Source organism: Electrophorus electricus, chromosome 1, assembly GCF_041902795.1.
Source record: "Electrophorus electricus isolate QZ-2024a chromosome 1, ASM4190279v1, whole genome shotgun sequence".
Classification (NCBI taxonomy): domain Eukaryota; kingdom Metazoa; phylum Chordata; class Actinopteri; order Gymnotiformes; family Gymnotidae; genus Electrophorus; species Electrophorus electricus.
In genome coordinates, this window is record NC_137497.1 from 14,937,781 (window position 1) to 14,955,376 (window position 17,596).

Sequence of the window (17,596 nt, forward strand, 5' to 3'; positions counted from 1 at the left end):
ACATGACGTACTGGCTCAGTGTAACCAGACATCCTGCCAGTCAGAGGAGGGATTTCACATGTCCCATGATCAGTACCTGAAGGGAGATCTCTCCCTCACCATCACTGATGCTGATTACACTAAGAGGTCCTTGTACACCTGCGCCTGTAAAGGTCAAGAGCTCTGTGATGTGAGTCTACAGATAGAGGGTAAGTGTCCTCAATGGATTACCTAGTTATTGTTACTAAACCATTATTTATGTAGACAGAGAGAACTTTAAGTAGAACTTAGAGTATGTTCTAAGTAGAACATAGAATTGTAAACTTCAAATATCAGATATGTGGGGAAAAACAGAAGGAGCTTGTATGTAACGTTTAAATGTTTATATCAGATTTGCCGTTCTGAGGTTACATGGTCAAATCAGTTGTATATTACATTGAAGTTTCTAATTGTTTTTTCCAAAGCCTGTAATTCTTCAGTTCAGATTAAGCCTGGTGAACCTCTGGTGCTGGATTTGCTCATATCAGAGTCAGTGGAGGTGATTTATAACAGCACAGGTGCAGCTGCTCCCTCTAGTGGACAGATCTGTACAGTGGCTGGACACTCACTGAAGTGTAAACCTGAATACACTCAGAGAGTGTTGCTTATCTCTGCTGTGGAGCTGCAAGGAACCACACCATCTGATAGTGGAGTTTACATCATCAGAGACACTAAGCATGAAGAGATTATACAGACATACACAGTTACTGTGGAAGGTAAGTATGGTTACTGTGATTTTAATGTTGCCTAGTTACTTTTTGTTGGGGAGGGGGGTGTGCGTAGTATCAGTAATTATGTTTACATGCACATCCGTGGTTCCATATTAGTTAGACTATGAATGCTGGGATCATGTAAACAGCGTGAACTGAGTGTCATAGTTTGAGGTCTTGGTCTTAGTTGAGGTCCTGTTTATCAAAGTATATCCCCAATAGAGCATGTGGACCTGGTTGATTTTCACTGGACTCTTTGAGGTGGATGGACATGTTGAATCCAGCCACTGATGTTTTACACCACTTGGTGTGATGCTTGCTTGCTGATACCAAAACAAAAGAGTGATTGAGTGGGAAAAATTTGTGTTTGTTTACGTCCCCTTCTTGATGCTCCTCCTCCACTTGATCAAGTCTTCTGTCCTGTGCTGGAATTGTTCTCGGCTGCGGTGTTGTCTTGATTGGCTGCCTCATTCTACCCAGCGCATAAGGGGAATATAAGGGGAAGACTGGGAAGAAGCGACAGACAGAGATACATCTTCACTGTTGCTGAAGCTGGTTGTTTGTTCAGTGAGTGTTTGATGATTGTTGTGGTTTTGGGCCTCTGCTTCCCCTTTTTCTGGACGTGTTCACTGTTGTAAATATTATTCTGTGTATAGTGTATTGTAGTAGTCCTGCGTGAATCGTAGTTGGGAAGTTTGGAGTTTGACACCTTTTTTATTTGCTCAGTTCTTTACTTCTGTTTATTAGTTTTTGGGAGTAGGGAGGGTTATTGTACTTAATTTTGTTTGTGTTCATTTGGGACAGTTGGTTGTTTGGACAGAAGGGCTTGGTGGTTGGCATGTTTGCCTCTCAGCCTTCGAGTCCCTATCTGGGTGGAGTTTCCGTGGTGTTCTTGTGTCTGTGTGGGGGTCGAGTCCCTATCTGGGTGGAGTTTCCATGTTCTCCCTGTATCTGCGTAGGTTTCCTCTGGAATCCTCCCAAAAACATGGAGGTTAGGATGATTGGATACTCAAACTGTCCTGTATCAATGTGAGTTGTGCATGAATATAGATAAAGATAGATGTGTGTGTGTGTGTGTGTGTGTGTGTGTGTGTGTGTGTGTGTGTGTGTGTATGTGTGTGTGTATGTTCAGTGATGGTTGGTGCTCTGTCTTGGTCTGAACCTCCTCCCCTTCTCCTACACCTGGTTCTCCTGTAGTTTCTAATAGAGAGAACACTGTGTGTAAATTGGCTGCTGCTTCTCATCTGTCTGTGAGTGATTTGAGTGTGTCCAGCTATGGTTGGTGCTCTGTGTGTGTGTGTGTGTGTATGTCCAGCTATGGGTGGTGCTCTGTGTGTTTGTATATGTCCAGCTATGGTTGGTGCTCTGTGTGTGTGTGTATGTCCAGCTATGGGTGGTGCTCTGCGTGTGTGTGTATGTCCAGCTATGGGTGGTGCTCTGTGTGTGTGTGTGTGTGTGTGTATGTCCAGCTATGGGTGGTGCTCTGGGTGTGTGTGTATATGTCCAGCTATGGGTGCTGCTCTGCGTGTGTGTGTGTATATGTCCAGCTATGGGTGCTGCTCTGCGGTGTGTGTGTATATGTCCAGCTATGGGTGGTGCTCTACGTATGTGTGTATGTCCAGCTATGGGTGGTGCTCTACGTGTGTGTGTATATGTCCAGCTATGGGTGCTGCTCTACGTATGTGTGTATATGTCCAGCTATGGGTGCTGCTCTACGTATGTGTGTATATGTCCAGCTATGGGTGCTGCTCTACGTATGTGTGTACATGTCCAGCTATGGGTGCTGCTCTACGTATGTGTATATGTCCAGCTATGGGTGCTGCTCTACGTATGTGTGTATATGTCCAGCTATGGGTGGTGCTCTACGTATGTGTGTATATGTCCAGCTATGGGTGGTGCTCTACGTATGTGTATATGTCCAGCTATGGGTGCTGCTCTACGTATGTGTGTATATGTCCAGCTATGGGTGGTGCTCTACGTATGTGTGTATGTCCAGCTATGGGTGCTGCTCTACGTGTGTATGTATGTCCAGCTATGGGTGCTGCTCTACGTATGTGTGTATATGTCCAGCTATGGGTGCTGCTCTACGTATGTGTGTATATGTCCAGCTATGGGTGCTGCTCTACGTATGTGTGTATATGTCCAGCTATGGGTGGTGCTCTACGTATGTGTGTATGTCCAGCTATGGGTGCTGCTCTACGTATGTGTGTATATGTCCAGCTATGGGTGCTGCTCTACGTATGTGTGTATATGTCCAGCTATGGGTGGTGCTCTACGTATGTGTGTGTATGTCCAGCTATGGGTGGTGCTCTACGTATGTGTGTGTATGTCCAGCTATGGGTGGTGCTCTACGTATGTGTGTGTATGTCCAGCTATGGGTGGTGCTCTACGTGTGTGTGTGTATGTCCAGCTATGGGTGGTGCTCTACGTGTGTGTGTGTATGTCCAGCTATGGGTGGTGCTCTACGTGTGTGTGTGTGTGTATGTCCAGCTATGGGTGGTGCTCTACATATGTGTGTGTATGTCCAGCTATGGGTGGTGCTCTACGTATGTGTGTATATGTCCAGCTATGGGTGCTGCTCTACGTATGTGTGTATGTCCAGCTATGGGTGGTGCTCTACGTGTGTGTGTATATGTCCAGCTATGGGTGGTGCTCTACGTGTGTGTGTGTATGTCCAGCTATGGGTGGTGCTCTACGTATGTGTGTATATGTCCAGCTATGGGTGCTGCTCTACGTATGTGTGTATGTCCAGCTATGGGTGGTGCTCTACGTGTGTGTGTATATGTCCAGCTATGGGTGCTGCTCTACGTGTGTGTGTGTATATGTCCAGCTATGGGTGGTGCTCTACGTATGTGTGTATATGTCCAGCTATGGGTGGTGCTCTACGTATGTGTGTATGTCCAGCTATGGGTGGTGCTCTGTGTGTGTGTGTGTGTGTGTGTATGTCCAGCTATGGGTGGTGCTCTGTGTGTTTGTATATGTCCAGCTATGGTTGATGCTCTGTGTGTGTGTATATGTCCAGCTATGGTTGGTGCTCTGTGTGTGTGTGTATGTCCAGCTATGGGTGGTGCTCTACGTATGTGTGTATATGTCCAGCTATGGATGGTGCTCTGTGTGTGTGTGTGTGTGTGTGTGTGTGTGTGTGTATGTCCAGCTATGGGTGGTGCTCTGCGTGTGTGTGTATGTCCAGCTATGGGTGCTGCTCTACGTATGTGTGTATATGTCCAGCTATGGGTGCTGCTCTGCGTGTGTGTGTGTATGTCCAGCTATGGGTGCTGCTCTACGTGTGTGTGTGTATGTCCAGCTATGGGTGGTGCTCTACGTATGTGTGTATGTCCAGCTATGGGTGGTGCTCTACGTGTGTGTGTATATGTCCAGCTATGGGTGCTGCTCTACGTATGTGTGTATATGTCCAGCTATGGGTGGTGCTCTACGTATGTGTGTATATGTCCAGCTATGGGTGCTGCTCTACGTATGTGTGTACATGTCCAGCTATGGGTGCTGCTCTACGTATGTGTATATGTCCAGCTATGGGTGCTGCTCTACGTATGTGTGTATATGTCCAGCTATGGGTGGTGCTCTGTGTGTTTGTATATGTCCAGCTATGGTTGGTGCTCTGTGTGTGTGTGTATGTCCAGCTATGGGTGGTGCTCTGCGTGTGTGTGTATGTCCAGCTATGGGTGGTGCTCTGTGTGTGTGTGTGTGTGTGTGTATGTCCAGCTATGGGTGGTGCTCTGGGTGTGTGTGTATATGTCCAGCTATGGGTGCTGCTCTGCGTGTGTGTGTGTATATGTCCAGCTATGGGTGCTGCTCTGCGTGTGTGTGTGTATATGTCCAGCTATGGGTGGTGCTCTACGTATGTGTGTATGTCCAGCTATGGGTGGTGCTCTACGTGTGTGTGTATATGTCCAGCTATGGGTGCTGCTCTACGTATGTGTGTATATGTCCAGCTATGGGTGCTGCTCTACGTATGTGTGTATATGTCCAGCTATGGGTGCTGCTCTACGTATGTGTGTACATGTCCAGCTATGGGTGCTGCTCTACGTATGTGTGTACATGTCCAGCTATGGGTGCTGCTCTACGTATGTGTATATGTCCAGCTATGGGTGCTGCTCTACGTATGTGTGTATATGTCCAGCTATGGGTGGTGCTCTACGTATGTGTGTATATGTCCAGCTATGGGTGGTGCTCTACGTATGTGTATATGTCCAGCTATGGGTGCTGCTCTACGTATGTGTGTATATGTCCAGCTATGGGTGGTGCTCTACGTATGTGTGTATGTCCAGCTATGGGTGCTGCTCTACGTGTGTATGTATGTCCAGCTATGGGTGCTGCTCTACGTATGTGTGTATATGTCCAGCTATGGGTGCTGCTCTACGTATGTGTGTATATGTCCAGCTATGGGTGCTGCTCTACGTATGTGTGTATATGTCCAGCTATGGGTGGTGCTCTACGTATGTGTGTATGTCCAGCTATGGGTGCTGCTCTACGTATGTGTGTATATGTCCAGCTATGGGTGCTTCTCTACGTATGTGTGTGTATGTCCAGCTATGGGTGGTGCTCTACGTATGTGTGTGTATGTCCAGCTATGGGTGGTGCTCTACGTATGTGTGTGTATGTCCAGCTATGGGTGGTGCTCTACGTATGTGTGTGTATGTCCAGCTATGGGTGGTGCTCTACGTATGTGTGTGTATGTCCAGCTATGGGTGGTGCTCTACGTGTGTGTGTGTATGTCCAGCTATGGGTGGTGCTCTACGTGTGTGTGTGTATGTCCAGCTATGGGTGGTGCTCTACGTGTGTGTGTGTATGTCCAGCTATGGGTGGTGCTCTACATATGTGTGTGTATGTCCAGCTATGGGTGGTGCTCTACGTATGTGTGTATATGTCCAGCTATGGGTGCTGCTCTACGTATGTGTGTATGTCCAGCTATGGGTGGTGCTCTACGTGTGTGTGTGTATGTCCAGCTATGGGTGGTGCTCTACGTATGTGTGTATATGTCCAGCTATGGGTGCTGCTCTACGTATGTGTGTATGTCCAGCTATGGGTGGTGCTCTACGTGTGTGTGTATATGTCCAGCTATGGGTGCTGCTCTACGTGTGTGTGTGTATATGTCCAGCTATGGGTGGTGCTCTACGTATGTGTGTATATGTCCAGCTATGGGTGGTGCTCTACGTATGTGTGTATGTCCAGCTATGGGTGGTGCTCTGTGTGTGTGTGTGTGTGTGTGTATGTCCAGCTATGGGTGGTGCTCTGTGTGTTTGTATATGTCCAGCTATGGTTGATGCTCTGTGTGTGTGTATATGTCCAGCTATGGTTGGTGCTCTGTGTGTGTGTGTATGTCCAGCTATGGGTGGTGCTCTGCGTGTGTGTGTATGTCCAGCTATGGGTGGTGCTCTGTGTGTGTGTGTGTGTGTGTGTGTGTGTGTATGTCCAGCTATGGGTGCTGCTCTACGTATGTGTGTATGTCCAGCTATGGGTGGTGCTCTACGTGTGTGTGTATATGTCCAGCTATGGGTGGTGCTCTACGTGTGTGTGTGTATGTCCAGCTATGGGTGGTGCTCTACGTATGTGTGTATGTCCAGCTATGGGTGGTGCTCTACGTATGTGTGTATGTCCAGCTATGGGTGGTGCTCTACGTATGTGTGTATATGTCCAGCTATGGGTGCTGCTCTACGTGTGTGTGTATATGTCCAGCTATGGGTGCTGCTCTACGTATGTGTGTATATGTCCAGCTATGGGTGCTGCTCTACGTATGTGTGTATATGTCCAGCTATGGGTGCTGCTCTACGTATGTGTGTATATGTCCAGCTATGGGTGGTGCTCTACGTATGTGTGTATATGTCCAGCTATGGGTGGTGCTCTACGTGTGTGTGTATGTCCAGCTATGGGTGGTGCTCTACGTATGTGTGTATATGTCCAGCTATGGGTGCTGCTCTACGTATGTGTGTATATGTCCAGCTATGGGTGCTGCTCTACGTATGTGTGTATATGTCCAGCTATGGGTGCTGCTCTACGTATGTGTGTATATGTCCAGCTATGGGTGCTGCTCTACGTATGTGTGTATATGTCCAGCTATGGGTGCTGCTCTACGTATGTGTGTGTATGTCCAGCTATGGGTGGTGCTCTACGTATGTGTGTGTATGTCCAGCTATGGGTGGTGCTCTACGTATGTGTGTGTATGTCCAGCTATGGGTGGTGCTCTACGTGTGTGTGTGTATGTCCAGCTATGGGTGGTGCTCTACGTGTGTGTGTGTGTATGTCCAGCTATGGGTGGTGCTCTACGTATGTGTTTGTATGTCCAGCTATGGGTGGTGCTCTACGTGTGTGTGTGTATGTCCAGCTATGGGTGGTGCTCTACGTGTGTGTGTATATGTCCAGCTATGGGTGGTGCTCTACGTATGTGTGTATGTCGAGCTATGGGTGGTGCTCTACGTGTGTGTGTGTATGTCGAGCTATGGGTGGTGCTCTACGTGTGTGTGTGTATATGTCCAGCTATGGGTGGTGCTCTACGTGTGTGTGTGTATGTCCAGCTATGGGTGGTGCTCTACGTATGTGTGTATATGTCCAGCTATGGGTGCTGCTCTACGTGTGTGTGTGTATATGTCCAGCTATGGGTGGTGCTCTACGTGTGTGTGTGTATGTCCAGCTATGGGTGGTGGTCTACGTATGTGTGTATATGTCCAGCTATGGGTGGTGCTCTACGTATGTGTGTATGTCCAGCTATGGGTGGTGCTCTGCGTGTGTGTGTGTATGTCCAGCTATGGGTGCTGCTCTACGTATGTGTGTGTATGTCCAGCTATGGGTGCTGCTCTACGTATGTGTGTATATGTCCAGCTATGGGTGCTGCTCTACGTATGTGTGTATATGTCCAGCTATGGGTGCTGCTCTACGTATGTGTGTATATGTCCAGCTATGGGTGCTGCTCTACGTATGTGTGTATATGTCCAGCTATGGGTGGTGCTCTACGTATGTGTGTGTATGTCCAGCTATGGGTGGTGCTCTACGTATGTGTGTGTATGTCCAGCTATGGGTGGTGCTCTACGTATGTGTGTGTATGTCCAGCTATGGGTGGTGCTCTACGTATGTGTGTGTATGTCCAGCTATGGGTGGTGCTCTACGTGTGTGTGTGTATGTCCAGCTATGGGTGGTGCTCTACATATGTGTGTGTATGTCCAGCTATGGGTGGTGCTCTACGTGTGTGTGTGTATGTCCAGCTATGGGTGGTGCTCTAAGTATGTGTGTATATGTCCAGCTATGGGTGCTGCTCTACGTATGTGTGTATGTCCAGCTATGGGTGGTGCTCTACGTGTGTGTGTGTATGTCCAGCTATGGGTGGTGCTCTAAGTATGTGTGTATATGTCCAGCTATGGGTGCTGCTCTACGTATGTGTGTATGTCCAGCTATGGGTGGTGCTCTACGTGTGTGTGTATATGTCCAGCTATGGGTGGTGCTCTACGTGTGTGTGTGTATGTCCAGCTATGGGTGGTGCTCTACGTATGTGTGTATATGTCCAGCTATGGGTGCTGCTCTACGTATGTGTGTATGTCCAGCTATGGGTGGTGCTCTACGTATGTGTGTATGTCCAGCTATGGGTGGTGCTCTACGTATGTGTGTATATGTCCAGCTATGGGTGCTGCTCTACGTGTGTGTGTATATGTCCAGCTATGGGTGCTGCTCTACGTATGTGTGTATATGTCCAGCTATGGGTGCTGCTCTACGTATGTGTGTATATGTCCAGCTATGGGTGCTGCTCTACGTATGTGTGTATATGTCCAGCTATGGGTGCTGCTCTACGTATGTGTGTGTATGTCCAGCTATGGGTGGTGCTCTACGTATGTGTGTGTATGTCCAGCTATGGGTGGTGCTCTACGTATGTGTGTATATGTCCAGCTATGGGTGGTGCTCTACGTATGTGTGTGTATGTCCAGCTATGGATGGTGCTCTGTGTGTGTGTATGTGTGTGTATGTCCAGCTATGGGTGGTGCTCTACGTGTGTGTGTGTATGTCCAGCTATGGGTGGTGCTCTACGTATGTGTTTGTATGTCCAGCTATGGGTGGTGCTCTACGTGTGTGTGTGTATGTCCAGCTATGGGTGGTGCTCTACGTGTGTGTGTATATGTCCAGCTATGGGTGGTGCTCTACGTATGTGTGTATGTCCAGCTATGGGTGGTGCTCTACGTGTGTGTGTATATGTCCAGCTAAGGGTGCTGCTCTACGTGTGTGTGTGTATATGTCCAGCTATGGGTGCTGCTCTGTCCTGGTCTGAACCTCCTCCCCTTCCCCTGCACCCTTCAGTCCCACAGGGGTCTGTAGTTTCTGACAGACTGTGTGTGTAAATTGGCTGCCGCTTCTCATCAGTCTATCAGTGATTTGAGAATAAAAGATGATTTCTGTCTGTAAAGTGTCCTTGAGTTTGAGAAAGGTGCTAAATAAATGTAACCAATAATAATAATAATAATAATAATAATAATAATAGTAGTAGTAGTTTTATTTCTAGTGTGTCTTATGTTTTTTTTTTTTAGTTTGGCCTTGTCTGCTCCTGAAGCTCAATCCCTCTACAGCCGACCCTCAATAAATCAACAAATACTTCAGCCTCAGTACCACTGTTTACTGTAGTAATTATGCTGTGTGTTAATAAGTAAATGTAGTCAGTGAAGGTGCAGTAATTATGCTGTGTGTTAATATGTAGATGTAGTCAGTGATGGTGCAGTAATTATGCTGTGTGTTAATAAGTAAATGTAGTCAGTGATGGTGCAGTAATTATGCTGTGTGTTAATATGTAGATGTAGTCAGTGATGGTGCAGTAATTATGCTGTGTGTTAATATGTAGATGTAGTCAGTGATGGTGCAGTAATTATGCTGTGTGTTAATATGTAAATGTAATCAGTGATGGTATAGTAATTATGCTGTGTGTTAATATGTAAATGTAGTCAGTGATGGTGCAGTAATTATGCTGTGTGTTAATATGTAGATGTAGTCAGTGATGGTGCAGTAATTATGCTGTGTGTTAATATGTAAATGTAGTCAGTGATGGTATACTAATTATGCTGTGTGTTAATATGTAAATGTAGTCAGTGATGGTGCAGTAATTATGCTGTGTGTTAATATGTAAATGTAGTCAGTGATGGTATAGTAATTATGCTGTGTGTTAATATGTAAATGTAGTCAGTGATGGTGCAGTAATTATGCTGTGTGTTAATATGACAGACTGGAGCTTCAGCAGTGATCATAGTTATGACGGAGCACAGGTGGTGATCAGGGTGGTGGTTGTTGTTGTTGTTGTTGTTGTTGTTGTGTACACCCCCCCCCCCTTTGTGTAGCTCATTCTCTCCACTGGTTCATTCACTTTGAACTCTGAGTATGTTTCTATTCTACATTTACAACAATATCTCTCTACAAGATCCAGATTTGTTTTAGTTTGATTTCTAAACAGTTCTCCATCACTGTACTAGTTACTTCCTGATTGAATTTGATTGAATTTGATCCCACAATCCCTCTTGATCTTGTCACAGTGACCAATCTTGTACATACACATATAATTATAACTCTGTATGTTTAAATACACACACACACACACACACACACACACAGATCCGCACTGCCTTTCTCTGTCCCATTCAGGGGTCAAAGATCAGTGTATGTATACATGATTAGAGCGCTCCTGAAGCTCACCTGGTAGAGCAGGTACAGTAAGGTTTGATCCTCAGAGAGGACACATGCTGTCATATTGATGAATATGTATCAATCACTATAAGAGGATCTGCCCAGTACTGTAAATATGTTTATGGAAATATTACTATGCGATCCTGTGATGTAATTTAATGCAACTGTAAATACTTTTGTCAAGTCATGGAAAAACAGACAATTTTGTCTGTAGTATCTTTGAATAGTTTAAATAGTTTAGTTGCCATTTGTCAACATGTTTTATTTAAGAGTTCCCCTTATTGTTCAGGTTATTGTAATGGTGAGCGGTAATGAGGTGGTCGCATGTGCGGAGGAGAGCGAGATTTCTTAGGGGCAAATCCAGAGTTGTAGTCAGAGTAGTCCAGGGTCCTAGAATACATAACAAAAACAAGGGCTAGGATAACAAAGCCTAGGAAACACAAACCAAAAGCACACGAAGGCAAACAGGGAAAGCAGCTATAACAGAAAGAAGTAACATACGGAGTTAAGGAAAAACAAAACAGCTAGAATCAAACAGGCTAACATAAACAGAGGCTTAGAAACAAAGACGAGCTTGCAATACATGCAATACATGCAATACATGCAGTACATGCAATACATGCAATACATGCAATACATGCAATACATGCAATACATGCAATACATTCCACACAAACACACGCAATGAACAGCAAAAACACAGGGAACCACACAGGGTTTAAATACTTGAACTAATGAACACTAAACAAGGCGCAGGTGCAAATCATGAACAGTGAAAACCAAAACAGGGACTGGAACAGGACTGGAAAAGTGAAACATGAGAAAGGAAACCATAGAGACGGACAATAGGAAGGACCAAACAAGACATTTATTCATGACATACATTCTGTTTCACAAGTGATGGGCACTATGTCCACAAACTGGACAACAGACTAAAGCAAACCAGGGGGAAAGAGAAGAAGAAAACACATCTGAGAAATTCATCTCATGCGGTTGTGAATCCAGATTAGATTACAATAAACATCTTACGAGGCTTGTTTTAAATTTCATAGTTGAATTTCCTCTCAACTAAAACAAAACATTTATTTTTTAAATATCTGCTGTGGAATTCCCTACATGTTCATGTGAGTCGGGTAGAATGTCAGGCTCTCTTGTTAATGCTTCCTTGATGTTTTTAATATGGTGCACCTCCTAGTTTGAGTGGCTCACACCCCTCACTTCTACTCCTCATTCTCACCCTTCACTCCTATTTACTCTCTCACCCCTCACTCTCACTTCTCATTCTCACCCCTCACTCCTACTTACTCTCTCACCCCTCACACCTACCCACTTTCACCCCTCACTATCACTGCTCACTCCTACTCCTCACTCACCCATCACTCCTACTCACTCTCACACCTCACTCTCACTCATCACTCCTACTCCTTACTTTCACCCCCCTCCTCAATCTCACCCCTCACTCTCTCCCCTCATTCCTACTCACTGTCAACCCTCACTCTCACTCCTACTCCTCACTCTCACCCCTCACTCCTACTCACTCTCACCCCTCACTCCTACTCACTCTCATCCCTCACTCTCACCTCTCACTCTCACCCCACACTCCTACTCCTCACTCTCACCCTTCACTCCTACTCCTCACTCCAAGTGAGATACTAGTGATGGCCCCTACTGTGCCGAGGCTTCGGAGCACATGTCGAGAGCTCCAGGAAGTCTTTTATGAAACATGTATCGAGGCTTGCTTCTTTAAGGATGAATGACGTCACTGATGATGCCTGAAACCTCACTGGTTCAGGAAGCATTTCGAGTGTTGGCACAATTTATGAACACACATAAAGCGCAATGGATCCATGCAAAATTTGCATGTTTGTGTTCTGTCAATTTGCCTGTGACATTGATGAGCTTGTTTTCATGGAGCCTGCTAAAAGGAAAAGGGTTTCCCCTGTATGGAAACACTTTGAGCAGATCTCTACAAATAAGGTATTGCACATAATATGCCTGTAAATAATGAAATGTGTTACTACTATAATATTCACAAGTCGTTTTTTTTTTCCATTCCAAACCACTGGGATACAACAACAACACCTCATCTATGTTACTGTACTTGTCATGTATAATGAGGGGGATAGAGTTGGATCCAGCCAAGGTGGGTATGCATTTCCAATTTTCATATTTGTTAATCACCCATCATAATAATGACATTGACCACGATGCTACATTCCTCACACACATCACAAAATAAAAACAAAACATGTGCACATGTTCATGTAATGACTTCTGACATGCAAATACTGTAATTAAACCATAACCTAATTTAATTTTATTCACTGTTAACATTAATATGCATATATATATATATATATATATATATATATATATATATATATATATATATATATAAAAAATATAATGTGTATATACTGTGTATATATATATTTATATACTGCATTATTCTCTGCACCTTACATGTTATTTGCAGTTTGGATTGGATTACAAAGTGTAAAAATGACAAAGTGTAATCTAATCTTTACAAAGCAGTGACCAGAAAGGAAGAGCTGGATGAGGCTTTGGTCTTCATGATTGTTAGAGACACACAGCCATTTAGCACAGTTGAGGATAAAGGCTTCAGGGATTTAGTAGCAAAATTTGATCCAATCTATATTTTCCCAACTAGGAAAGTATGTGTGGTGACATGGATAAATTATGAGAGTAGTATTAAAAAAATAATATTTTCTTCCTTCCCTTTAGACCGCAAAGGCCATGGTTGAGACCAAATATCAACAAGAGAAAGAGAAGACCAAAGTTGAGGTCCAGAAAGTTCCTGCAGTGAGTGTGACAGCAGACAAACTACTTGGGTGTGACCTGCCATTTTATAGATGACAACACATGACTGAAGTCCACATTACTCGGTGTAGTGAAATTCCCACAGGCGCACACAGCTGAAAATTTGGCCTGTGTGAAATCCTCTCTTATGGAAGAATGGGAAATAAAATCCAAAGTAACATGCCTAGTTACTGATGGCGCATCTGATATGATTGCCTGTGGTAAACAGCTGAAGCTGCATCATGCCTTCTGCATTGCTTACACCCTGAATATAGTTGTTAAAAAAGCTCTTGAACTAATCCCAGTGCTGTCTGCCATTCCTACAAAGGCAAGGAAGCTGGTGGGCTATTTTAGAAGCAGCACAACTGTCAAAGTTAGTAACATTATTTTCACATTTGTTTACACATTGTTTTATATTGCTACATATGTAACGTTTAGGTTTTTATTGTTAAAGGAGAAGCTGGACCTTGTTCAAGAGCGTATGGGAAAACCAAAAAAGAAACTGATTCAGGAGGTTGAAACAAGGTGGTACAGCAGCTTTCAAATGCTGGAGCGATTAGTAGAACTCAGGGAGCCTGTAAGCATTGGCAGGCTTACAAACTGGTATTCCTGCGCTGACCTCTGATGAGTACAATAATGTTTGTGAGCTCCTGTCTATACTGTCTCCTTTTCACACGGCCACTGTGGTGCTGTCAGAGGAGAAAAAGGTATCTGGCTCCAAAGTGGTGCTATTATTGAAAATGGTGGAAAAGATGCTCCAGGAAGAGGCAGCAAAGGCAACGGTCCCAGTAGCTAGTGAACTGGGAGAGACCTCATCAGGCTCCTTAGGGAAAAGCTCCACACAGCATGAGCATTATATCGCTGGGAACGCTGCTAGACCCAAGATACAAATCACTTGGATCCTTTAGCCCAAAAAAGGCAGATAAAGGAATAAAACAACTCACCTTTGAATGTACCAATGTAATAGGGTCTAGACAGTCACATTCAATACCAGCTGCAGCTTCAACATCACAAGATGCTGTAGCTGAAAGACCTGGTTAATATTTTTGCATTGGATTAAAGTCAATTTCAGAGTTATGACCTCATTCATATTATCTGGTTTTGCTTCTCAGGAAACAAACTGTGGTGTGATTTTGATGCCACATTCATGGAGGCCAGAAGAACACACAATGTCACTGCTGATGCCACAGTTGAAGTGCAGACCTGGCAGAACTGAAGAAAAGCAGAACACAGGATCCCCTCCAGTACTGGCAGAGGCAGAGGTGCATATATCCAAATCTCTACAGGTTTGCTGTGGGATACTTGTGCACCTCTGCCTCCTCAGTACCATGTGAAAGTGTTTTCTTCAAAGCCAGGGAAGTTATTTTCAAACAGAGAAACCAACTGCGTCCAAGCACAGTGGAAAAAATATTATTTCTTAATAAAAGTGAATAAAGTCACCACAGTATTCATAAGCATAACCATTTTCCCATCTTTGAACAACACTGCAACAGTCTTAAGAACATCTCAACATAAACATCTCATGTCCTATTTGGTTTATTTAAACATTGACTGAAATCAACCTGTTTTTTGACACTAGTAGACCTCCAAAACCATTACCTACACATCAAAAACAGATTAGATGAATGAATGAACCACACAAAATCATATTAAGGTGTTTTTATTTCTATTGTTGGCAGTGACTATTCCCATGCTGTCACTGGTGCAAAACAGCCAAGAGATCCATCACAAATAGTTGAAATGACAATAAAGGTTTAGCTAGTAGGGGGGTTTGTGTGCACATGAAGCCTCCAGATATGAACCTTTTTTTGAACCAATTGGATGGAAAGCTTCAAGGATTCATCTGGCAATCACTACAAAAACAAACAAAAATGTTTTAAAAAATAGAATTTAGCATTTACAAGTTACAAGTTCAATAAAAGAAAATCAGCAATCATAAATTCTCCAAAATAAGTCAACATCAAAACTCCACTCTTGAAATTTCCTTTGGAAACTAATACAAGGAAAAACAGGAAATTGGGTGATGTCACTTCCTGTCTTTAAGCAGGACAATTCCCCATAAAGCTCCCCTTCAAAGACAACATGGAAGACTCTCCACAAAAAAATCACAGGTAAGTTCATTTTTTCTTAATATACTTTTGTTTTACCTACTTTGTTAAAATATACAAACTTTTCTGTGTTAATCCTGTGTTTTAATTTACATACATATATAAATATATATACACACAGCATATGTGCATTTCAAACCCACAGTCCATGAACACACTGTGGTGGAGGGTAACTATCACAAGACATTACACTCATACTGTGTGCATCTGCACCTGTATCACTCCACCACACAGAAAACAGCATGAAAAACCTTTCCCAGTTTCCAAAGATTTCCAACTTTAATGTGTTGATTTGTACAGAGACTTCAACACAGTGAGTTATGATTCCAAAGCATGTGTAACTTGTAGAACAGCGTGTATCATATGTACAGAAATAAACTGCAGCTGAAGAGTCCTTTAGCATCGTTTATTGTGCATGTGTTTTTTTTGGGGACTTCTCACTGGCACTCACAATTTATTATTACATGGGTAGTACACACACACACACATACTAACAAGCAATTTTTACATGTTTATATGTCATCAAAGGTACAGAGATATTATTGTTTATTTTATGTTTCTTTTGAAAATGTTACTTTGCTAATCGCAATGTCATGAAATCTTGTATCCTGTGTAAAAACCCCAGCTGCTGTGGTTGCTATGGTGACAGCGATGCTTGTTAATGTTAGCGCAGATCTTTTCGACATGTTATTGTGTTGTTTTTTGTTGTTGTGATTTTCTATCTTTCATTGGTTAAATGATAGAATATGGGTTTTCTGGTTAAGTTTCACTTTCTAAATGTTTACTCGATTTGTAATCAACTCGTTATTTTTAGTATTTTAACATGCTGTTTGTAGTGGTTGATCATTCCTGTTCATATTTGTTATTATGACATTAGGCTACTTACGTTATTTATGTGACCTACAGGACATTGTTGTGCTGCGCTTAACATTACACAGCACAATATAGCAACTTAGATTTCCAGATGAAATTTTTTTTTTACTAACGGACCTTGAGGGGAGGAGAGTCTGCCAGTTTCTCTCTCTCTCTCACATGCACACACACGCACGCAATTTCATTTTTCCATGTTTTTACAGTAAAGGTTCACAGACCCAGTACTGCCGCTTGCCTCGTGATGTTAACAGTGCCAGAACAAAACGCAGCATCACAGCCAGTAGACAGAATTGTCAGGGTACACAAGCTGGCTTGGTATTGTGAAACAGTGCGGTTGTGCAGAGCTGGATCTCTTGAGTTGTCGCGTATTTGTTCACTGAACGTATGGATGGACAGGTAGCTAGCTCACGTTAGTTGTAGGAACTAACCAGAGCTTAGCTTGCTCTAGCTAGAAGTGTCCAATACAGTGATAGGTTGTATACTGATCCCATAAACTAAACTTCATATCATTTTAAGCAACAGATCATCCTGCATATTGCAGAGAGGAAGAGCATGTGAAAGCAATGAAAAAAAGATAAGCAAAAACACCAAAGGAATTGTTTAAGGCATTACTTTATCACTTCGAGAAGGGCTTAATCAGGTGAGTGGGTCTGTACCGACATATTCTGGAGGAGGAGTGGACGGCATGCCACACCCACCCTCTATACTAACCTCAACTCTCTATAGCAGGGTGAAATTTCTACTCCGGGATCAGGTTGTCACCATCTACACTGATTCCCGTTATGCATTTGGGGTTGCTCATGACTTCAATAAGATTTGTTGCTCCGGGGGTTTCGTATCTTGGAAGGTAAGCCCATTTCTAATCCAGGACTAGTGTCTGCAACTTTGTCTGCATGTACACCACCAGCTTGGCTGGCTATCGTAATGGTCAAGGGTCATGACACAACCTCTGAGTCTGACACGGCCACTGGCAATGCTTCAGCAGATGAGATTCCACGTTGGGCAGCTGTTAATGCCCCCTCATGCCCATACACTATATCCTCGATGTGTGAAGCTATCGCCATGTTTTCTCATTGCTTTGTGCCGAATAATATCAATCTGCATTTCTTACAAACTCAGAGTACACAACAGGACTGCTCTCATTGGGTTGATTAGGGCTGTAGTCCTGATTAAAATGGTCTAATGGCGTGTCACCCTTCCTAAATCTATTTTTCCATTTCTTGTGTGTCATTTTCATGGGATTTCACATGTTGCACAAAGGGGGAGTGATGGCTAGCATTCAAAAAACAGTTTTGTATTCCTGCAAAACGTCTCACTGTAAAACTCCTCCTAGATTGCTATTTAACCTGTGCCAGAAGCAACCAGGGCAAAACACAAGCCAAATATGATGCCTTACAGGCTCCA

At 43.8% G+C, this 17,596-nt stretch overlaps 1 protein-coding gene across 1 annotated transcript; it reads left to right on the forward strand.

Moving 5' to 3' along the window:
• The first annotated feature begins 10 nt into the window (after positions 1 to 10).
• On the forward strand, positions 11 to 15,643 carry LOC145652019 (uncharacterized). Its single transcript, XM_081701095.1, has 6 exons — positions 11 to 188; positions 444 to 734; positions 12,518 to 12,534; positions 13,137 to 13,214; positions 14,324 to 14,497; positions 15,620 to 15,643. The coding sequence occupies exons 1-6, from the start codon at positions 59 to 61 to the stop codon at positions 15,641 to 15,643; spliced, it is 714 nt and encodes a 237-aa protein (XP_081557221.1). The 5' UTR covers positions 11 to 58.
• The last annotated feature ends 1,953 nt before the right edge of the window (positions 15,644 to 17,596 follow it).